The sequence below is a fragment of the Oncorhynchus mykiss genome, chromosome 13 (genome assembly GCF_013265735.2).
Source record: "Oncorhynchus mykiss isolate Arlee chromosome 13, USDA_OmykA_1.1, whole genome shotgun sequence".
In the NCBI taxonomy this organism is placed as follows: domain Eukaryota; kingdom Metazoa; phylum Chordata; class Actinopteri; order Salmoniformes; family Salmonidae; genus Oncorhynchus; species Oncorhynchus mykiss.
The window spans coordinates 51015589-51035026 of NC_048577.1; the positions used below are offsets into that span (position 1 = coordinate 51015589).

The 19438-nt window shown below is 42.1% G+C and overlaps 1 protein-coding gene across 3 annotated transcripts in view; it reads right to left on the bottom strand.

Annotated features, from left to right (window-relative positions):
• The window catches only part of LOC110485210 (adhesion G protein-coupled receptor L1), a 219579-nt gene that overhangs the window by 4970 nt on the left and 195171 nt on the right, over window positions 1–19438 (bottom strand). For all 3 annotated transcript variants that reach the window (XM_036941434.1, XM_036941435.1, XM_036941436.1), the window contains 9 exons: window positions 16217–16390; window positions 10324–10533; window positions 9628–9848; window positions 9267–9333; window positions 8953–9044; window positions 7914–8082; window positions 5539–5694; window positions 4847–4943; window positions 1779–1901 (listed from right to left, as the gene is read on the bottom strand). In XM_036941434.1, coding sequence (XP_036797329.1) covers window positions 1779–1901; window positions 4847–4943; window positions 5539–5694; window positions 7914–8082; window positions 8953–9044; window positions 9267–9333; window positions 9628–9848; window positions 10324–10533; window positions 16217–16390 — 1309 coding nt within the window. The remainder of the gene's footprint in view (window positions 1–1778; window positions 1902–4846; window positions 4944–5538; window positions 5695–7913; window positions 8083–8952; window positions 9045–9266; window positions 9334–9627; window positions 9849–10323; window positions 10534–16216; window positions 16391–19438) is intronic.

Sequence of the window (19438 nt, forward strand, 5' to 3'; positions counted from 1 at the left end):
TATTTTGTGAAGTGCACCAGTCCCTCCTGCAGCAAAGCACCCCCACAACATGATGCTGCCAGCCCCGTGCTTCACGGTTGGGATGGTGATCTTTGGCTTGCAAGCCTCCCCCTTTTTCCTCCAAACATAACGATGGTCATTATGGCCAAACAGTTCTATTTTTGTTTCATCAGACCAGAGGACATTTCTCCAAAAAGTACCATCTTTGTCCCGATGTACAGTTGCAAACCGTAGTCTGGCTGTTTTTAATGGCGGTTTTGGAGCAGTGGCTTCTTCCTTGCTGAGTGGCCTTTCAGGTTATGTCGATATAGGACTTGTTTTACTGTTGATATAGATACGATACCTTTGTACCTGTTTCCTCCAGCATCTTCACAAGGTCCTTTGCTGTTGTTCTGGGATTGCGTACATGGTGTTTATACTTGCGTACTATTGTTTGTACAGATGAACGTGGTACCTTCAGGCATTTGGAAATTGCTCCCAAGGATGAACCAGACTTGTGGAGGTCTACCATTTCTTTTCTGAGGTCTTGGCTGATTTCTTTTCCTTTTCCCATGATGTCAAGCAAAGAGGCACTGAGTTTGAAGGTAGGCCTTATAATACATCCATACCTCCAAATGACTCAAATTATGTCAATTAGCCTATCAGAAACTTCTAAAGCCATGACATAATTTTCTGGAATTTTCCAAGCTGTTTAAAGGCACAGTCAACTTAGTGTATGTAAACTTCTGACCCACTGGAATTGTGATACAGTGAATTATAAGCGAAATAATCTGTCTGTAAACAATTGTTGTAAAAATTACTAATGTCATGTACATTTCTAAAACTATAGTTTGTTAACAAGAAATTTGTGGAGTGGTTGAAAAATGAGTTTTAATAACTCCAACCTAAGTGTATGTAAACTTCCGACTTCAACAGTATATACACTGAGTGTATAAAACATTAAGGACACATTCCTAATATTGAGTTCCAAACAGGTGCGCCTGGCACCTACTACCAGACCCCGTTCAAAGGCACTTACATGTTTAGTCTTGCCCCTTCACCCTCTGAAAGGTCCTCATACACAATCCATGTCTCAATTGTCTTAAGGCTTAAAAATAATTTTTTAACCTGTCTCCTGCCCTTCATCTACACTGATTGAAGTGGATTTAACAACTGACATCAATAAGGGATCGTAGCTTTCACCTGGATTCACCTGGTCAGTCTGTCATGGAAAGAGCAGGTGTTCTTAATGTTTTGTACACTCAGTGTATTTCTAGTATCTAAGTCAAAATGCTCCATAAACCCGAACAACTCAGATACATGAATCTGAATGGAGTCCACTGTCCCAATCACTCTAGCCACCGCTGTCTGCTGCTGTTCTCAGTGAATTATCACAGCATTACAACTGTATGTGACACATTTACTCTGGGGAGAGTCTGAGAAGGGAAGCTGTCCCCAAGATTTCTCCTTCAGTCACAGATGAAGCTTTACTTCTAATCAATTTCTGCTTCTTCATATCAACAAGGCAGGATTAGAGACCTGGCCAGATGGCTAGGCAGTTGGCACGGCTTTCTCTCTCTCTACTGCTGAATCCGTCTGACAGATACACACACTCATCGCCAGTGAAACAGACACACACTTTTTCCATCCTCCACACACAATGAGGCATAAAAAGACTAACAGACAGAAAAATATTTAGACGCAAAAAAATAAGAAAATATATTTGCATAATATGCAGAAGCACACGCACTACGGACACACACACACACACACACACACACACACTAAGGTTTACTTACCGGTGGAGTTGAAGACCCCAGGAGAAGGGGGAGTGAAGCTCTCAGCTAGTAGGGTGTTGTAGGGAGAGGTGCCAGTACGGGTCTGTAACACTGGGTTGGTCAGGAGGTGGTTTCCCATGGTGGCTAAGAGAAAGAGACAAAACATCATAAACATCGACTTTACCGTAACCATCTAATTTACCGTAACCATCTAATTTACCGTAACCATCTAATTTACCATAAACATCGACTTTACCGTAAACATCGACTTTACCGTAAACATCGACTTTATCGTAAACATCTACTTTACCATAACCATCTACTTTACCATAACCATCTACTTTACCATAAACATCGACTTTACCGTAAACATCGACTTTACAGTAAACATCGACTTTACCATAAACATCGACTTTACCGTAAACATTGACTTTACCGTAAACATCGACTTTACCGTAACCATCTACTTTACCGTAAACATCTAATTTACCGTAAACATCTAATTTACCGTAAACATCTAATTTACCATAAACATCATCTTTACCATAAACATCTAATTTACCATAAACATCTAATTTACCATAAACATCTACTTTACCATAAACATCTAATTTACCATTAACATCTAATTTACCGTAAACATCTACTTTACCATAAACATCTAATTTACCATAAACATCTACTTTACCATAAACATCTACTTTACCATAAACATCTACTTTACCATAAACATCTTTTTAGATTTGTTTTGGTATATTAACAACATTTTATATGATAATACAAAAATATAACAGACAATATAATTAGAGGCACTGTATAAATGTCATAACAATACCTCAAAATATAATACATAATGAATATTATACATCATTCATAATTAACATTATACATAGTAATACAGGCCATTGACAGTTTATTCAAAAACATGTTAAATTCCTATTCAAATCGATTGACAGTAATGTTCTACAGAGTAATGTATTTTACAGTACACCCCTGAATGTGTTTACCTTGCTATTGTAACCTTTGAGTAAAATACATTTCCTGCGGAAAGGTGCTGTTTGCAGGCAGCGTTGCCATTTGGAATATTGTTCTGTATCTTACAACGTAGTCGAAGGGGGAATACTAATGCATATCATTACGTAGTCAGAGAGTGCAGTCATTGAAACACAGTTCATTTCACAGTGAAATGCGAATGCCACCTTTAGACAAATATAATTCAAAGAAATGGAACATTGAGAATGTTCTATAATGCCCATGTATGGCTTCAGCCCCAGGCGGTCGAATAGAAATGCCATGAAATTAAAAATGGGACAGCATGACGGAGAGTGGTTTAAGGCGAAGTGCAACCATCAGGTCTCAACCAAACCATTCATCACAGAGACAATGAGAAAGACAGAAATTCACAGAGAGAATTTCACACTAAAACACTCACATTCTTTCATTTCTTTGTTAGTTCGTTCACCCATCAACTCCCTCATTCACTCACTCTCCAATTCTTTCTCCTGCTCTCTACCTTACGCACACAGTCACTCTTTTATCCCCTCTCTCATTCTCTCTCTCTCTCTCTCTCTCTCTCTCGCTCTCTTGTCCCTGTTTCTCTCCACACCAAATTACTCAGGATTAGCTGTCCAGAAACACCTGGAAAGAATATCCTGTCGACAATTTAAAAACAACAACTTTTAAGTGTTGGAGAGAGAAAGTAGGGCAGGCACTGGGAATCTGGGGAGCTTCATTCAGAGAGGAGGAAGCCTCATCACGCCTTGTCTCCTGGACAGATCACTATTGTCTGAAGAGAAACAAGTTGATAAAGAAGTTAAGTGGGGAAATCAAAGAGATAAGAGATGCCAGCGATAACAACGAAGACAGCGGCTCTCGCCGAGATTCGTCCCATTTAATTATTGCTCCATGATAGCGTCTCTCCTTCTCTTTACTTATCGCTTTCTCTCTGTCTCTCGAATGGCGCTGCCATCTTTCGCTTTCTGCCAACAATGACAAACTTTTCTCAAACGCTTGGGAAAAGAAAGGACTTCGCACTTGGCAGCGCCTTTGTTTAGCGTTTCTCCCTCTAGCTCTATCCCTCCTCTATCCGTCCTTCACCTACCCCTCCTCCTCTCTTTATCCCAGCTTCCTCTGTCCCTCACATCCTCCTTCCACTTTCCCTATAAACTGAGTATACAAAACATTAAGAACACCTGCTCTTTCCATGACAGACTGACCAGGTAAATCCAGGTGAAAGCGTATTGATGTCACTTGTTAAATCCACTTCAATCAGTGTAGATGAAGGAGAGGAGACCGGTTAAAGAAGGATTTTTAAGCCTTGAGACATGGATTGTGTATGGGGTACGGTAGCATGTGCCAGGCGCACCGGTTTGTGTCAAGAACTGCAACGCTGCTGGGTTTTTCACGCTCAACAGTTTGCCGTGTTTATCAAGAATGGTCCACCACCCAATGGACCTCCAGCCAACTTGACACAACTGTGGGAAGCATTGGAGTCAACATGGGCCAGCATCCCTGTGGAACGCTTTCAACACCTTGCAGAGTGGATATTGGGAAGGTGTTTCTAATGTTTGGTATACTCAGTGTATACTTTTTCCTCCGTGATGTCAGTTCCAGGAAAGCGAATCTCCTTCCCCTCCCCTCCTCTCTTCTTACTGTCTCCTCCTCTCCTCGCACCCCTCCCTCACTTGTTCCTGTCACTCTCTTCAATAAGACTAATTACCCCCAGCCAGCTCGTACGCTAATCAGTTCATTAAAAACAAAATGGATGAAATTAACATAAAGAGTGACGGTTGATTTAGCGACTACCTCTGTCATCATCAACTCTTCCCTCCCTCCCAGATAATTCTGATCCCCATGACGATGGCTGCCACGGCGACGGTATGCCACCGGCTGCTCAGGCTATTGCTCGTGTCAATGTACACTGGCTCCTCTTCCTCGCTCTCTGTCTCTGACAGTAGACTCAGCGGTGCTCCTACTTCGTTCTGCCTGTCTGTCTGTCAGTTCTGATGAGCCTGCCATAGAGGTGTGCGTGATTGGAGAGGGGGACAGCAGGGGGGTTAGAGGGGGGTTAAGGGGGTGGGGAGTCTCACCACGGTTGAGTGAAGGAGTACTGTTGATGTCTCCCGCCATGAAGGAAGATTCCGTCTGCTTCCGAACCGTGTCGTTCCACATCCTGCGGATCCGACTCTAGAACGCCGGAGAAGAGAAGCACACAGTGACGCAAAACAAGACAGACAGACAGATATTAACAAGACAGACAGACAGATAGATAGACAGACAGGAATAAACAATATGATATGATATTGTAACTATGTGAGGCTGGAACATTGCCAAGCTTGCATGGATCTGTCTAAAACTACCAAGCAAACACATACATGCCACCAGAGATGCATGAAGTAAATAAGCTCACGCAGTAGGCATACTAACATAAACAAGTTAATGCACGCAGATAAACAACATCAGATTGAGACGTGGTAGATCCAAATAGAGATGATATTAGATTTGTGAAGTGTGTGATAGCCGGTATGTCAACTGTAGAAAGAGTGTATGGTGTGTGTGTGTTTAGAGTGTTGTCAAAGAGAATTAGGTATGGGACAGGCCTACACTTTGTAGATTGGTGCGTGTACCCGTAATCTGTGGGTTTGTGTATGGCATGATGTGGCCTGTGTGTGCACCCATGTAGTCCCTTAGAGTCTGTGTATGCATGCGTGCACATGTGTGTGTGTGGTGTGTATGTGTTTGTGGTGTGTGTGCGTGTGTGTGTGTATGTCCGTTCACTGACCTGTCTGTGTGCGGCAGCGTGGCGGGCCTGGTTGCCAGTGTAGTAGCGGTTGTTGGCACGCAGGGCAGAGTTCTTCAGGGAGCCGTGGGAGCTGGTGGTGGAGGAACGGCTGCAGCAGTACGAGTGACGCAGACACTTACTGTACTCCTTATGCACCTGCATGGAGAGAGAGGGCAAACATGGCTTAGACACACGCATGTAAGCAGTAGACTCGCATACATACACACTAGTGGTGCGCGAGTCGGCTGTTTATTCACCTGCACCTGCCCATAACTGCTAGTAACCCATCCTCAACCGCACAACTATATGTGATAAAGTGAAAATCTGCACCGGAATCGCTAATATAGAAAATGTGCTGTAGGCTACAGTCAAAGATGGAGGAACGATTTTTTTTGACAGGGGAGGGGGTGCAAGACTTTTTGTTGGTGCCTGATTTAGATATGTTTCTGCTTCTAATTTTCAACATTTTGGTCGGCTATTAGTTAGTCAGGGCGGCAGGGTAGCCTAGTGGTTAGAGCGTTGGACTAGTAACCGAAAGGTTGCAAGTTCATATCCCTGCGCCATCAAGGTACAAATCTGTTGTTCTGCCCCTGAACAGACAGTTAATCCACTGTTCCTAGGCCGTCATTGAAAATAAGACTTTGTTCTTAACTGACTTGCCTAGTTAAATAAAGGTAAAATAAAAAGTCATCTTGTCTATAATTAGACCTTCTCTTCTGTCATTATATGTTGCCTTAGAAGACTAAATAAACCATTGATCACCAGAATAAGATCATAAATTGATAGAATGAATCCTTCAATCTAGTTAATATCGGTAGTGTCACCGGTTTCTTTTTCCTCTGAGGAGGAGGCGTAAGAGAGGTCAGACCAATGTGCAGCGTGGTAAGTGTCCATTTTAGTTTATTAAACTGAACACTAAAGAATACAAAATAACAAAGTGAACGATACAAACGAAAACCCAAACAGTCCTGAAATGTGAAACAAACATTACAACAGGAAACAATCACCCACAACTCAAAAGTGAAACCAGGCTACCTAAGTACGGTTCTCAATCAGGAACAACGATTGACAGCTGCCTCTGATTGAGAACCATACCAGGCCAAACACAGAAATCCCAAATTAAAGAAAAAATAACATAGACAACCCACCCAACCCACGCCCTGACCATACTAAAACAAAGACATGACAACAGAACTAAGGTCAGAACGTGACAGGTAGGCTAATGTTCTCTGTCATCTCTGCTTCTTTCGTGGAGGAAAGATGTTTAGGGAAAATTATTACATTTCCAAATGACACCAGTTTGACCGGTTGTAAGCTGTGAAAACGACCCAACATGTTTCTGTTAACATTTCAGTTCGGCCTGGATGCATATTTTAGGTGGTTGAAATACTATCAGCTTTTATGATGTTGATAAAGAGAGCACCTTTGCAGACAGTATCTAACTGCACATTCACATTCTCTCAAGATGCTGAAAGAAATCATATTTCTCCACTCCTGTCCCAGAATCAAAATATAGTCTACATTTGTTGTATCATTTTACTACAAGAAATGCTTAATTCTGCAGCATTATTAAGGCTATGTGAGAGGTTATAGACCTACAGTCAGTGTCCAGATTTCCGTTTCCATTTAACCCATCTGAACAGTAGGCTACAGTTCCCTTCTCGTGCCATAGGCCTATCTGAAGTCCTCGTCTTGTGTCTGTTGAATGTGTATAGTGCCTCACAACCATCACACATAACATAGTCAGCACTGCTATCATCCTCTTTTACCACTTCTAATCTTTCACAAACATTACTTTTCTGTCCCTCCCTTCTCTTTATTTTCAACTCTCCATTTTGAGCTCTTGAATTAAACTCTGACATTGTTCTTTTTGCCTCCGTGGGTCAAAAGTTAACTTTTCTACCCGTTCCCAAAATAATTTTCAGATTGGCATGTAGGCTATTGGTGCATGTACAGTTAGGCCCTAAGGCTAATGCCAGATAGCCTAAAACAGCTAAAGAAAAACCTCAATGTAGCCTAGACATATAAATTACACAAGAATTATACATTTATGGATTTTTCATTCTGAACATACGGACTCAGACCTTTTAGGGCAAGATTTTCATCAGGCAAAGACATACATGCTTTGAGCAAATTAACATTTCAAATAGACAGAGCTCTGAATAGTGCACCTAGTGATGTACCGTGCATAATTACCCTGTTTAATTAAAATGTGGTTAAATAATCACCTCCTTCTCACAGGAATTATTAAGGGAAAGTAACAACATAAATCAGGCTGCAGACTGTAATTATATTCCATCATATCTATTTAAAATGTTATGCTTAGTTTACTCAATAGAAAAGGTCCCTTTTAGATATGTGAGTGTTTGAGTTACCTTTTTCTGCAGAGCGCAGTGGAAGATGAAGATGAACATGCCCTGGAAGGCGTTGAAGGTGGTGAAGAGGTAAGCCATGATAACTGTGTTCTCGTTGATGAAGAGGAGGCCGAAGGACCAGGTCAGGCCAAGCAGGAAGAGCAGGGCGATGGCCCCAATAGCCCATGACCTGGGGAGGAGAGGGCATGCTAATGTTAGCTTAGCGTCACAATGAAACCACTCACACAGACCGAAGCCAACCCTCTACCCAGCATGGCTGTTTTGCCTTAAGATGCATGTGTCTCAACTGTACTGGCTTTGAACCTACTATCTGGAATATCTGCTTTGAAAATTACTCATTGTTATTACAATACAACGTGGTCTCAGAGCATGTTGTATTATACTGTACCTAAATCTGAGATACTACATTTAGTATGATATGTTACGTCTCGTATGGTATGTATTCATTTGTGGATCTCCATTATTTCAAAACGTATATATGTTATGAATTCCAATTTGTTGTTGCTAATGTTAGCTAGGTGGCTAGCTCTTGAGGTTAGGATTTAAGGTTAAGGATTTATGGTTAAGGATAGGAGTTAGGTTAAAGGGTTAAGGTTAGTTGAAAGGGTTAAGGTTAGGGTTAGCTAAAAGGGTTAAGGTTAGGGTTAGGTGAAGGGTTATAAGGTTAGGGGAAGGGTTAGCTAACATGCTAAGTAGTTGCTAATTAGCTAAAATTGTCCATGATGAGATTCAAACACTCAACCTTTGGGTTGCTAGACGTTTATGTTATTTGTCCACCCATCAACCCCGACCAAACACCCTACTTTTCTTATGTAAAAACACCAGACATAACATATCATACTAATACTATCATATCATACTTTAAGTGTCCTGGATTTACATCTACTATGTAACCAGTCTGGACAATATGACAAACATTATTCTGCTTTTCCTTCATTTTTTCAGATTTCCAACCCATGTCTCACTGATACAGGAAATGCCCTAATCACATGACCTGGGAGGCTTCACTGACCCCTAACATCTGCTGAGAGGGACTCACTTGATGTTGTCGAGGCGACTGGAGTCAGGTTTTAGGGCAGAGGAGTTGCGGGTCATCTTGTGCACGGTGATCATGAGGAACACCAGGTTCAGCTAGTGGGGGAAAGGTCAAAGGTTACACACCTCTACAACACATTCAGTGGAATCCTAGAACAGACTCTGGTCTTAAATTGTTGTGATATTTGTGAAGTTAGTCTTTAGTACAGGCCCTATGTTCCTCCAGGAACTAAGAGGATTCAGTAAATAAGTAAGTAGCCTGAATGAAAAAGAATGTAATACAGTTGGTCATAATAGCATCATAATGAATGACTGTACCATAATAACAAAAGAAACAGGGCCAATGAAGCTCCAGATGAAGTAGTTATCCACCCGCAACCAGCACCTAGACATGGGACATAGGAAAACATTCAAATATCACAGTCACAGTCGCACACACACACAAATCACACATCACACATCCACTCATTCCCTGTCTCGGAGGATATCTTATAGAAGCTAATCAGCAGGCTTCGGCTAACTGTTCAAAACCCTTGTCCATGGGGGGAAGGAAAGAGAACAATCCTCTTCACACTACACTCCATATTACATTCCCTGTCAGGGGAATAGTCTAGGCACTCTAAACTAGCATAATCCTGTCTCTCAATCTGCAGGTGAAAAGGGACTGCTTCACACGTACGCTTTCTTGGTCCCATAGCTCCGGTAGTCTATGGCTGCCGAGATGCCCACCACCAGAGCTGGGAAGCAGTAGCCACACAGGTAGTAGTACTTCTTGCGGGAGTACTCGCTCTCAAACACCTCCACCAGCAACAGATAGAGCTGCACCCCCTCCAGACACATCCAGGAGAATGCAGCCAGGAAGAAGAAGTGAAGCAGCCCAGCAAAGATCGGACAGGCAATCTGAGACAGAGAGAAGGAGAAGGAGAAAGAGGGAGACAGAGGGAGGTCAGGGAGTGAGAGAGAGAAAGAATGAGAAGGAGAGTAAAATAATATAGAAAAGAGAGATTTAAAAAACAGAGGGGTGAAAAGGAGTGAAAGAGAAAAGGAAAATAGCAAAGGAAGGTGAGTAAGATCCAGAAAAGGACAGCATAGGGTCATTCAAGCCCTGTAACAGAGGACCTTTTCATTCTCATGATCCATAATGAAAAGCACTTCCCCTTTAGTCTGTCTGATGGTGTTCCAAGTGCGAGACAGACGTCTCTCTGTCCTGTATTAGGTGTTCCATGTACGAGGCACTTGTCCCCTTGCCTGGCCCCAGATCAGTTATTTCACATGCCACATGACAATGTCTTTATGACTTAACAAGACAGCACAATCAGATCTGGAACCAGGCTACATGTCCCTCTCTCCCTCTCCCCTCCCCTCCCCTACTCACGTGGTACTGGGTCTTGTCGATTCCGATAAGGAAGAGGAGCTCTGCGATGAAGAGGTTGATGCAGAGGTTCTTGTGGATGGTGTTGCGGTCGGTCTGCAGGCCCCTCAGGAAGCAAAAGGTAGAGATGCAGATAGCCAGGCACACCAGGCTGATCACTATGCCCACCCAGGTGATCACAAACAGGATCAACTCGTGCATCCTCCCAGGGTACTGTGGAGAGAGGGATGGTGGGGATGGAGAGGGAGGAAAAGGGGTGGGGGAGAGAGATGGGGGAGAAGAGGAAGAAGAGAGGTGAGACAGATATAGGGAGGAAAGGGATGGGAGGTAGGAATGATGGGAGACAAGGAGAAAGGGTGAGAGTGAGAGAGTTTATATTTATAAATGTATTCTCATTCAGCTAAAATGTAGACAAGAAGACAAGACATCCTGAAAAAAGACATGACATTCACATTCAAGTGAATGTCAGTCAGAGTTGCAGGACATGAATTTGTAAGTGTGAGTGCGTGGGAGGGAGAAATAAAGAGAGAGAGAGAGAGAGAGAGATTGAAGGAGAAAGAGAGAGTAGTTTGAGTAAGTGTGCGTGTGTTTACATGCATGTGTGTGTTTGTGTACGTGTGTGTGCATGTATGTGTGTGTGTGTGTGTGTGTGTGTGTGTGTGTGTGCCAAGGTTATTATATTTTAGCGTTTTTATATTTGTCTTTATATCTATTAGTTTGAAGAACATTGTTTCAAATCAGTTTAGTTTCAGTTAGTTTCACATTCACTTTACTAGTTTTTATTTAGTTTAAAGGGGCAATCAGCAGTTGCTACATACAGCCTTGTAAATTAATGACATGCACCCATTGATTCTTGAAGAATATTACTTATAAATGAGCTTAGTTCAACTGTCATACCCCATCAGGACTTCAAAAATAAGCTTGTTTATTCTGTAAACAAAGTAAATGTAAACAAACAATGTATAGTATAAAAAACAAGGTTAAAACTATAATTTGGATATCATGCATGGACAGTCCTTGCATGCATAGCTATGTCTATGAATTTCTTGTTTTTACTTCCTGCTTTTACTTCCTGTTTTGAGAAATTGTAGAAATGGGTGGGGGTATTGTAGGAATGGGTGGAGTTTAGTCATAATTATGACTGTGGGTGTGTTATCTAGTGACGGCCATCAATATGTGCTGTGTCATAGAGATCCTGTTAAATTACTAGAGGGGCTATTTAATAAACCCTCAACATTCCATCAGCAACTGATTTCAGCAAGTTTATGGATGTGGATTGACTGCATTGTTTGAATAGAATGTTGGCATATTGGCCGTTTCTTTGAAAAGTGAATGGAATTATTCCTCTACAATTGGATGGCTAGCTAGCTAACAGACCAACTCCCTAACCAAAATGGCAGATCTTTATCCAATCATAAGAAGGTTCATGTCCATTCTAGTATTCAAATTCTTAATTATATGTGCTGTGATTGGTAGATTCAGCTCTAATGAGATTACATAAACATATATTCCACTGTATTAGCCACATCAGTTAACATCATTTCACTGAACATTCTACATTACCGTGGAAATGATTGCGTCACAATACCAGGCAGCCATTGCGAGTGTACCCATGAGTTTAACAGTCAAATTGCCAGGGTGAGCGGTTCCAAGCCCATTTTATTTATAGTTTGCTACAACACCTTGCTTGTTTCAGCAAGGTGTAATAACATTTTATCATGTTGTCAAGAGTCCAAGAGTTATCGCAGAAACAGGGCACGTTTGATCACTTTTGTCAAGTCGTTGACCATTTTTGGTCACAGCCTTCCAAAGTGTGTTGCATTATGGTGATAAAATCTGTCTGACTTGATATGACAACTGCATGAACTTGACAAAAACCATGTGGTCAAAGATCATGAAGTTTTGACTGCAGTCAACTTCAAGTTTCTGCATTTGCTCTTCATCAACTTCATCCTGTAGCCATTGCCTGAATTGTAGGAGGCTCTATTGTCAACCAATCATTATGGTGTTTTTGTTTGACCCACGGGAAGTGACCAAAGACATGACTGAAACAGGAGCACACTTTGCCGTGATTCACATACTGTATATGTAAATTCATTTAAAAAAATAAAGGTCCTCTCACTGTCAACTGTGCTTATTTTCAGCAAACTTAAGATGTGTACATATTTGTATAAACATAACAAGATTCAACAACTGAGACATAAACTGAACAAGTTCCACAGACATGTGACTAACAGAAATGGAATAATGTGTCCCTGAACAAAGGGGGGGTCAAAATCAAAAGTAAGTCAGCATCTGGTGTGGCCACCAGCTGCATTAAGTACTGCAGTGCATCTTCTCCTCATAGAGTGCACCAGATTTGCCAGTTCTTGCTGTGAGCTGTTACCCCACTCTTCCACCAAGGCACCTGCAAGTTCCCGGACATTTCTGGGGGGAATGTCCCTAGCCCTCACCCTCTGATTCAACAGGTCCCAGACTTGCTCAATGGGATTGAGATCCGGGCTCTTCGCTGGCCATGGCAGAACACACCCTCCTCCCTCATGTAGTACCCTTCCTGTAGGCTCATCCTGACATGACCCTCCAGCATGACAATGCCACCAGCCATACTGTTCGTTCTGTGAGTGATTTCCTGCAAAACAGGAATGTCAGTCACCCCTGTAATGCACAGCGTTGAGTGACAACAAGCTCAGTCTGATGATGCTGTCACACACCGCCCCAGACCATGACGGACCCTCCACCTCCAAATCGGTCTCGCTCCAGTGTACAGGCCTCGGTGTAACGCTCATTCCTTCGATGATAAATGTGATTCCGACCATCACCCCTGGTGAGACAAAATCGCGACTCGTCAGTGAAGAGCACTTTTAGCCAGTCCTGTCTGGTCCAGCGACAGTGGGTTTGTGACCATAGGCGACGTTGTTGCCGGTGATGTCTGGTGAGGACCTGCCTTACAACAGGCCTACAAGCCCTCAGTCCAGCCTCTCTCAGCGTATTGCAGACAGTCTGAGCACTGATGGAGGGATTGTGTGTTCCTGGTGTAACTCGGGCAGTTGATGTTGCCATCCTGTACCTGTCCCACAGATGTTCGGATGTACCAATCCTGTGCAGGTGTTGTTACACGTGGTCTGCCACTGTGAGGACGATCAGCTGTCCGTCCTGTCCCCCTGTAGCGCTGTTTTAGGCGTCTCACAGTACGGACATTGCAATTTATTGCCCTGGCCACATCTGCAGTCCTCATGCCTCCTTGCAGCATGCCTAAGGCACGTTCACGCAGTTGAGCATCTTTCTTTTGGTATTTTCAGAGTCAGTAGAAAGGCCTCTTTAGTGTCCTACGTTTTCATAACTGTGACCCTAATTGCCTACCGTCTGTAAGCTGTTAGTGTCTTAACGACCGTTCCACAGGTGCATGTTCATTAGTTGTTTATGGTTCATTGAACAAGCATGGGAAGCAGTGTTTAAACCCTTTACAATGAAGATACGTGAAGTTATTTGGATTTTTACGAAGGATCTTTGAAAGACAGGGTCCTAAAAAAGGGATGTTTATTTTTTTGCTGAGTTTATATATAATGTGATATTTGATTCTCTCTCACCAATTGATAGTCCAATGTACACGCACATACAGTGGCCTGCGAAAGTATTCACCTCCCTTGGCATTTTTCTTATTTTGTTGACTTACAACCTGGAATTAAAATAGATTTTTGGGGGGTTTTTGTGTCATTTGATTTACACAACATGCTTACCACTTTGAAGATGCAAAATACTTTTTATTGTGAACAAACAAGAAATAAAAAATAAAAAAACAGAAAACTTGAGAGTGCATAACTATTCACCCCCCCAAAGTCAATACTTTGTAGAGCCACCTTTTGCAGCTGGGGTATGTCTCTATAAGCTTGGCACATCTAGCCACTGGGATGTTTGCCCATTCTTCCAAGCAAAACTGCTCCAGCTCCTTCAAGCTGGATGGGTTCCACTGGTGTACAGCAATATTTAAGTCATACCACAAAATCTCAATTGGATTGAGGTCTGCGCGTTGACTAGGCCATTCCAAGACATTTAAATGTTTCCCCTTAAACCACTTGAGTGTTGCTTTAGCAGTATGTTTAGGGTCATTGTCCTGCTGGAAGGTGAACCTCTGTCCCAGTCTCAAATTTCTGGAAGACTGAAACAGGTTTCCCTCAAGAATTTACCTGTATTTAGAACCAGCCATCATCCATCTGATCAGTTTCCCAGTCCCTGCTGATGCTGCCACCACCATGCTTTACTGTGGGGATGGGGTTATCAGGGTGATGAGAGGTGTTGGATTTGAGGCAGACATAGCATTTTCCTGGATGGCCAAAAAGCTACATTGTTGTCTCATCTGACCAGAGTACCTTCTTCCATATGTTTGGGAAGTCTCCCACATGCCTTTTGGCGAACACCAAAAAGCAATGGCTTTTTTTCTGGCCACTCTTCCGTAAAGCCCAGCTCTGTGTAGTGTAGGGCTTAAAGTGGTCCTATGGACAGATACTCCAATCTCTGCTGTGGAGCTTTGCAGCTCCTTCGAGGTTATCTTTGGTCTCTTTGTTGCCTCTCTGATTAATGCCCTCCTTGCCTGGTCCATGAGTTTTGGTGGGCGGCCCTCTCTTGGCAGGTTTGTTGTGGTGCCATATTCTTTCAATTTTTTAATAACGGATTTAATGGTGCTCTGTGGGATGTTCAAAGTTTCTGATATTTTTATAACCCAACCCTGATCTGTACTTCTCCACAACTTTGTCCCTGACCTGTTTGGAGAGCTCCTTAGTCTTCATGGTGCCGTTTGCTTGGTGGTGCCCCTTGCTTACTGGAGTTGCAGACAATGGGGCCTTTCAGAACAGGTGTATATATTCTTAGATCATGTGACACTTACATTGCACACAGGTGGAATTTATTTAACTAATTATGTGACTTCTGAAGGTAATTGGTTGCACCAGATCTTATTTAGGGGCTTCATAGCAAAGGGGGTGAATACATATATACACACCACTTTTCCGTTTTAAATATTTGGGAATTCTTTGAAACAAGTCATTTTTTAAATTTCACTTCACCAATTTGGACTATTTTGTGTATGTCCTTTAAATGAAATCCAAATAAAAATATATTTAAATTACAGGTTGTAATGCAACAAAATAGGAAAAACACCAAGGGGGAGGAATACTTTTGCAAGGCACTGTATATTTAGCCTTACCACTTTAGCCTTACCACTCAAACGCGCCAAATATATGTGGTGCTGCTCATGGCAACGTCATCTCGATGAGTCTACCTTTAAATTATAAAGTCAATCCCAACGTGACTCGCCAGATTCCGAAAATTCAGAAAACCCCATAAAAAAAGCTTAAAAACCCCATTCTATCACCTCCCCTCCAAAATGACTAAAACTGAACATAATTCTTGATGGTTTTTATTATTGTAGTTAGTTTTGGAGTCAAAGATAACAGTTTCAGTATAGCCGGATGTGGAGATCCTGGGCTGGAGTGATAATACGTGGTCTGTGGTTGTGAGGCTCGTAGGACGTACTGCCAAATTCTCTAAAACAACACTGAGGCGGCTGATGATTTACTATAATAACCTTGGTGTGTGCCTGTGTGTCTGTGTGTTTGTCTGTCTGTCTGTATGCCTGTGTGTGTGTGTGTGTGTATGTGTGTGTATGTGTGTGTGTATGTGTGTGTGTGTAATATCCACTGGACCTACATCAGACTGGTGGTGGGCCATGAGCACAGCAAAGTTGGTGAGGTGGGAACAGGAGCAGGTGGTGTGTGTGTGTGTGTGTGTGTGTGTGTGTGTGTGTGTGTGTGTGTGTGTGTGTGTGTGTGTGTGTGTGTGTGTGTGTGTGTGTATGTGTGTGTGTGTGTGTGTGTGTGTGTGTAATATCCACTGGACCTACATCAGGCTGGTGGTGGGCCATGAGCACAGCAAAGTTGGTGAGGTGGGAACAGGAGCAGGTGGTGTGTGTGCTGTTGGTGTCCAGCAGTCTACAGCCCTGAGACGACCACTGGCCTGTCATCGACCGCTCAGAGTAATTCCAGAACGAACAGTTGGGACTGTAGTGGTTCTCCAACTGGAGGGGGAGAGTGAGAGAGAGAGAGAGAGAGAGGGGGGGGGGGGTAATTTCAAAAGAAAATTAATTAACTTTATTGATACCCAAGGTAAATGGTTCTGTCACAGGCTTTATAACAACACACAGACATAAATAACGAACATAAAGTGCTGCAATCCATTTAAACATGTTTCTATACAGTACAAGCAGATGACAGGGAAAGAAAATACAGCCTATTTAAACAGTTGGCAAATATGTGGGAGAGAGAGAGAAAGGGTGAGAGGTGAAATATATTGTAATGCATGTGTACAGTAACAGAATAGTGTGTACAGTGTGGGGGACGTAGGGTTTGATGCTCTGTATACAGTATGTGTATGGGCTTGTTAGTCTACTACAGTACAGTATGTGTATGGGCTTGTTAGTCTACTACAGTACAGTATGTGTATGGGCTTGTTTGTCTACTACAGTACAGTATGTGTATGGGCTTGTTAGTCTACTACAGTACAGTATGTGTATGGGCTTGTTAGTCTACTACAGTACAGTATGTGTATGGGCTTGTTAGTCTACTACAGTACAGTATGTGTATGGGCTTGTTAGTCTACTACAGTACAGTATGTGTATGGGCTTGTTTGTCTCCTACAGTACAGTATGTGTATGGGCTTGTTAGTCTACTACAGTACAGTATGTGTATGGGCTTGTTAGTCTACTACAGTACAGTATGTGTATGGGCTTGTTAGTCTACTACAGTACAGTATGTGTATGGGCTTGTTTGTCTACTACAGTACAGTATGTGTATGGGCTTGTTAGTCTACTACAGTACAGTATGTGTATGGGCTTGTTAGTCTACTACAGTACAGTATGTGTATGGGGTTGTTAGTCTACTACAGTACAGTATGTGTATGGGCTTGTTTGTCTCCTACAGTACAGTATGTGTATGGGCTTGTTAGTCTACTACAGTACAGTAAGTGTATGGGCTTGTTAGTCTACTACAGTACAGTATGTGTATGGGCTTGTTAGTCTACTACAGTACAGTATGTGTATGGGCTTGTTAGTCTACTACAGTACAGTATGTGTATGGGCTTGTTAGTCTACTACAGTACAGTATGTGTATGGGCTTGTTAGTCTACTACAGTACAGTATGTGTATGGGCTTGTTAGTCTACTACAGTACAGTATGTGTATGGGCTTGTTAGTCTACTACAGTACAGTATGTGTATGGGCTTGTTAGTCTCCTACAGTACAGTATGTGTATGGGCTTGTTAGTCTACTACAGTACAGTATGTGTATGGGCTTGTTAGTCTACTACAGTACAGTATGTGTATGGGCTTGTTAGTCTACTACAGTACAGTATGTGTATGGGCTTGTTTGTCTACTACAGTACAGTATGTGTATGGGCTTGTTAGTCTACTACAGTACAGTATGTGTATGGGCTTGTTAGTCTACTACAGTACAGTATGTGTATGGGCTTGTTAGTCTACTACAGTACAGTATGTGTATGGGCTTGTTTGTCTCCTACAGTACAGTATGTGTATGGGCTTGTTAGTCTACTACAGTACAGTATGTGTATGGGCTTGTTAGTCTACTACAGTACAGTATGTGTATGGGCTTGTTAGTCTACTACAGTACAGTATGTGTATGGGCTTGTTAGTCTACTACAGTACAGTATGTGTATGGGCTTGTTAGTCTACTACAGTACAGTATGTGTATGGGCTTGTTAGTCTACTACAGTACAGTATGTGTATGGGCTTGTTAGTCTACTACAGTACAGTATGTGTATGGGCTTGTTTGTCTACTACAGTACAGTATGTGTATGGGCTTGTTAGTCTACTACAGTACAGTATGTGTATGGGCTTGTTAGTCTACTACAGTACAGTATGTGTATGGGCTTGTTAGTCTACTACAGTACAGTATGTGTATGGGCTTGTTAGTCTACTACAGTACAGTATGTGTATGGGCTTGTTAGTCTACTACAGTACAGTATGTGTATGGGCTTGTTAGTCTACTACAGTACACTATGTGTATGGGCTTGTTAGTCTACTACAGTACACTATGTGTATGGGCTTGTTAGTCTACTACAGTACAGTATGTGTATGGGCTTGTTAGTCTACTACAGTACAGTATGTGTATGGGCTTGTTAGTCTACTACAGTACAGTATGTGTATGGGCTTGTTAGTCTACTACAGTACAGTATGTGTATGGGCTTGTTAGTCTACTACAGTACAGTATGTGTATGGGCTTGTTAGTCTACTACAGTACACTATGTGTATGGGCTTGTTTGTCTACTACAGTACAGTATGTGTATGGGCTTGTTAGTCTACTACAGTACACTATGTGTATGGGCTTGTTAGTCTACTACAGTACACTATGTGTATGGGCTTGTTAGTCTACTACAGTACACTATGTGTATGGGCTTGTTAGTCTACTACAGTACACTATGTGTATGGGCTTGTTAGTCTACTACAGTACAGTATGTGGTATAGTGTTTAAACTCCTGTATGTGTAAATTATGTCAATGTACATTTATGTTTATTTATTTATTATTTTTCTTAAATGTATTTTACCTTAGTTTAACTAGGCAAGTCAGTTAAGAACAAATTCATACTTTTATTGATGGCCTTGGAACAGTGGGCAGAACGGCAGATTTTTAAATTGTCAGCTCGGGGAATCGATCTTGCAACCTTTCGGTTCATGCAAGTGTATGTGAGTGTAATTATTACGTGAGTGTAGTGTGTATATTGGAGTGTATTGTGTATAGGTGTGTATTGTGTATATGGGAGTGTATTATGTATGGGTGTGTGTATGGGAGTGAAGTGTGTATACTGGAGTGTATTGTGTATGGGTGTGTATGGGAGTATATTATGTATGGGTGTGTATTGTGTGTATGGGTGTGTATTGTGTGTATGGGAGTGTATTGTGTGTATGGGAGTGTATTGCGTGTATGGGAGTGTATTGTGTGTGGGTGTATATTGTGTGTATGTGAGTGTATTGTGTATATTGTGTGAATGGGAGTGTATTGTGTATGGGTGTATATTGTGTGTATGGGAGTGTATTGTGTGTATGGGAGTGTATT